This window comes from Austrofundulus limnaeus, unplaced genomic scaffold, assembly GCF_001266775.1.
Source record: "Austrofundulus limnaeus strain Quisiro unplaced genomic scaffold, Austrofundulus_limnaeus-1.0 Scaffold58, whole genome shotgun sequence".
Lineage (NCBI taxonomy): Eukaryota > Metazoa > Chordata > Actinopteri > Cyprinodontiformes > Rivulidae > Austrofundulus > Austrofundulus limnaeus.
In genome coordinates, this window is record NW_013952460.1 from 1,032,447 (window position 1) to 1,034,426 (window position 1,980).

Below are 1,980 nucleotides of genomic sequence, written 5' to 3' on the forward strand. Positions count from 1 at the left end.
TAATCAGTCAGTAAGCAAGTAAATAAGTAAGAAAATAAGTAAGTACGTAAATAAGAAATCAGTAATTAAGTAAATGATTAAGTAATCAGTCAGTAAGCAAGTAAATAAGTAAGAAAATAAGTAAGTACGTAAATAAGAAATCAGTAATTAAGTAAATGATTAAGTAATCAGTCAGTAAGCAAGTAAATAAGTAAGAAAATAAGTAAGTACGTAAATAAGAAATCAGTAATTAAGTAAATGATTAAGTAATCAGTCAGTAAGCAAGTAAATAAGTAAGAAAATAAGTAAGTACGTAAATAAGAAATCAGTAATTAAGTAAATGATTAAGTAATCAGTCAGTAAGCAAGTAAATAAGTAAGAAAATAAGTAAGTACGTAAATAAGAAATCAGTAATTAAGTAAATGATTAAGTAATCAGTCAGTAAGTAAGTAAGTGAATAAATAAGTAAGTAAGTAATTAAGAAATAAGTAATTAAGTAAATGATAAAGTAATCAGTCAGTAAGTAAGTAAATGAATAAATAAATCATTAAGTAATTAAGTAAACGATTAAGTAATCAGTCAGTAAGTAAGTAAGAAAATAAGTAAGTAAATAAGAAATCAGTAAGTAAGTAATTAAGTAAATGACCAAGTAATCAGTCAGTAAGTAAGTAAGTGAATAAATAAGTCATTAAGTAATTAAGTAAATGATTAAGTAATCAGTCAGTAAGTAAGTACTGTATTTATTCATGTATAATACAATTATCATTTTTGAGCTTAGAAGGCATAAAAATATCGAATCAACAATAATCTATGTATAATACTACCCCCCACTTTATGTATATTTTTAGGGTTAAATTTCTAGTATTATACGTGAATAAATACAGTAAGTAAATAAGTAAATAAATGAGTAAGTCAGTAAGTAAATTAAATAAGTAAGAAAGTCATTAAGTAAGTAACTATTAAATATTAAATACTATTAAGTAAATACGTACTTAATACATAATCTTAGCTCAGTATTTGTAAAATTGACAGCTATAGCATTTTTTAGTTGTTTTCTAAGTTTGATTAGCTGTAGCAGTTAAGCTGTAATTTGTAGATGCACATTCACTGATTACTTTTTGAGAGTTCCATTAAAACTTAGAGTGTTTTTTAGATATTTTACTATTAGGAAAGACAAACACACACACACACACACACACACACAGACATGGACAAAAACATTATTGTCGTTCCTTGCAGCAATAAAAGCAGCACATAAACATGAAGAGAGGAAAAACAAGTGCAAAACAAATTGACATCTAAAAGAAAAGAAAATTGAAGTGGAAGAAAGCCTTCCCCCCGTCCAGCGACAAGGGCAAACATGCAGGGCTCCCTRAGTGTGAGCTGCCACAGATAAACATCCTACCGTTGTTTGTTTGGGAAAAATGGCCCCCATCTCCATGGGAACTGCACTTATCACAGGAATTAGAGGCCCATGCAGTTCCCAGAAGGAGACCCCACCACAGTGCCCTTTTCAACAGCGGGCTGACCCAGACTCGGGAATAACAACTAGCTGCACCTGCAGTGCGTCTGCGTTGCAAGGGGTCGCAAAACATGTAATCGACCCAAMAAGAGGACAAACAAAGTGTGACAGAAAGGAACCTCTGGCTTTGACTTTTACTTACTTGAGGAATGACTGGAAATCATCAAAGACCGCTTCACACCCAGGCCACTTGCAGACACCGTGGCCGTAAAGAGGGTGACTGTTGTGGGAAGGCTCTTCCAGCGTCGATCTGAAGGACAGATTCAGAAAGTCTTCAGTAAAAACTCATCACAATAAGTCTTCGACAAAAAGGCAAAGGCATTCAAAAAACACACAAAGATTTTTTTTATTTCACCCAAAGCCTCTGTGTGTGCTCAGAGTTTATATATCATTTCCACTGCAAWATTAAAACTTATTTAGACCCAAATTTTCAGCTTTTTTATTTGATTTGGTACATTTTTTATGTTTTATGTAGAAAT

At 31.7% G+C, this 1,980-nt stretch overlaps 1 protein-coding gene across 6 annotated transcripts in view; it reads right to left on the reverse strand.

Moving 5' to 3' along the window:
• Nucleotides 1-1,980, reverse strand: part of foxp1b (forkhead box P1b) — a 230,273-nt gene that overhangs the window by 22,074 nt on the left and 206,219 nt on the right. For all 6 annotated transcript variants that reach the window (XM_014009469.1, XM_014009467.1, XM_014009470.1 and 3 more), the window contains one exon: nucleotides 1,644-1,751. In XM_014009469.1, coding sequence (XP_013864923.1) covers nucleotides 1,644-1,751 — 108 coding nt within the window. The remainder of the gene's footprint in view (nucleotides 1-1,643; nucleotides 1,752-1,980) is intronic.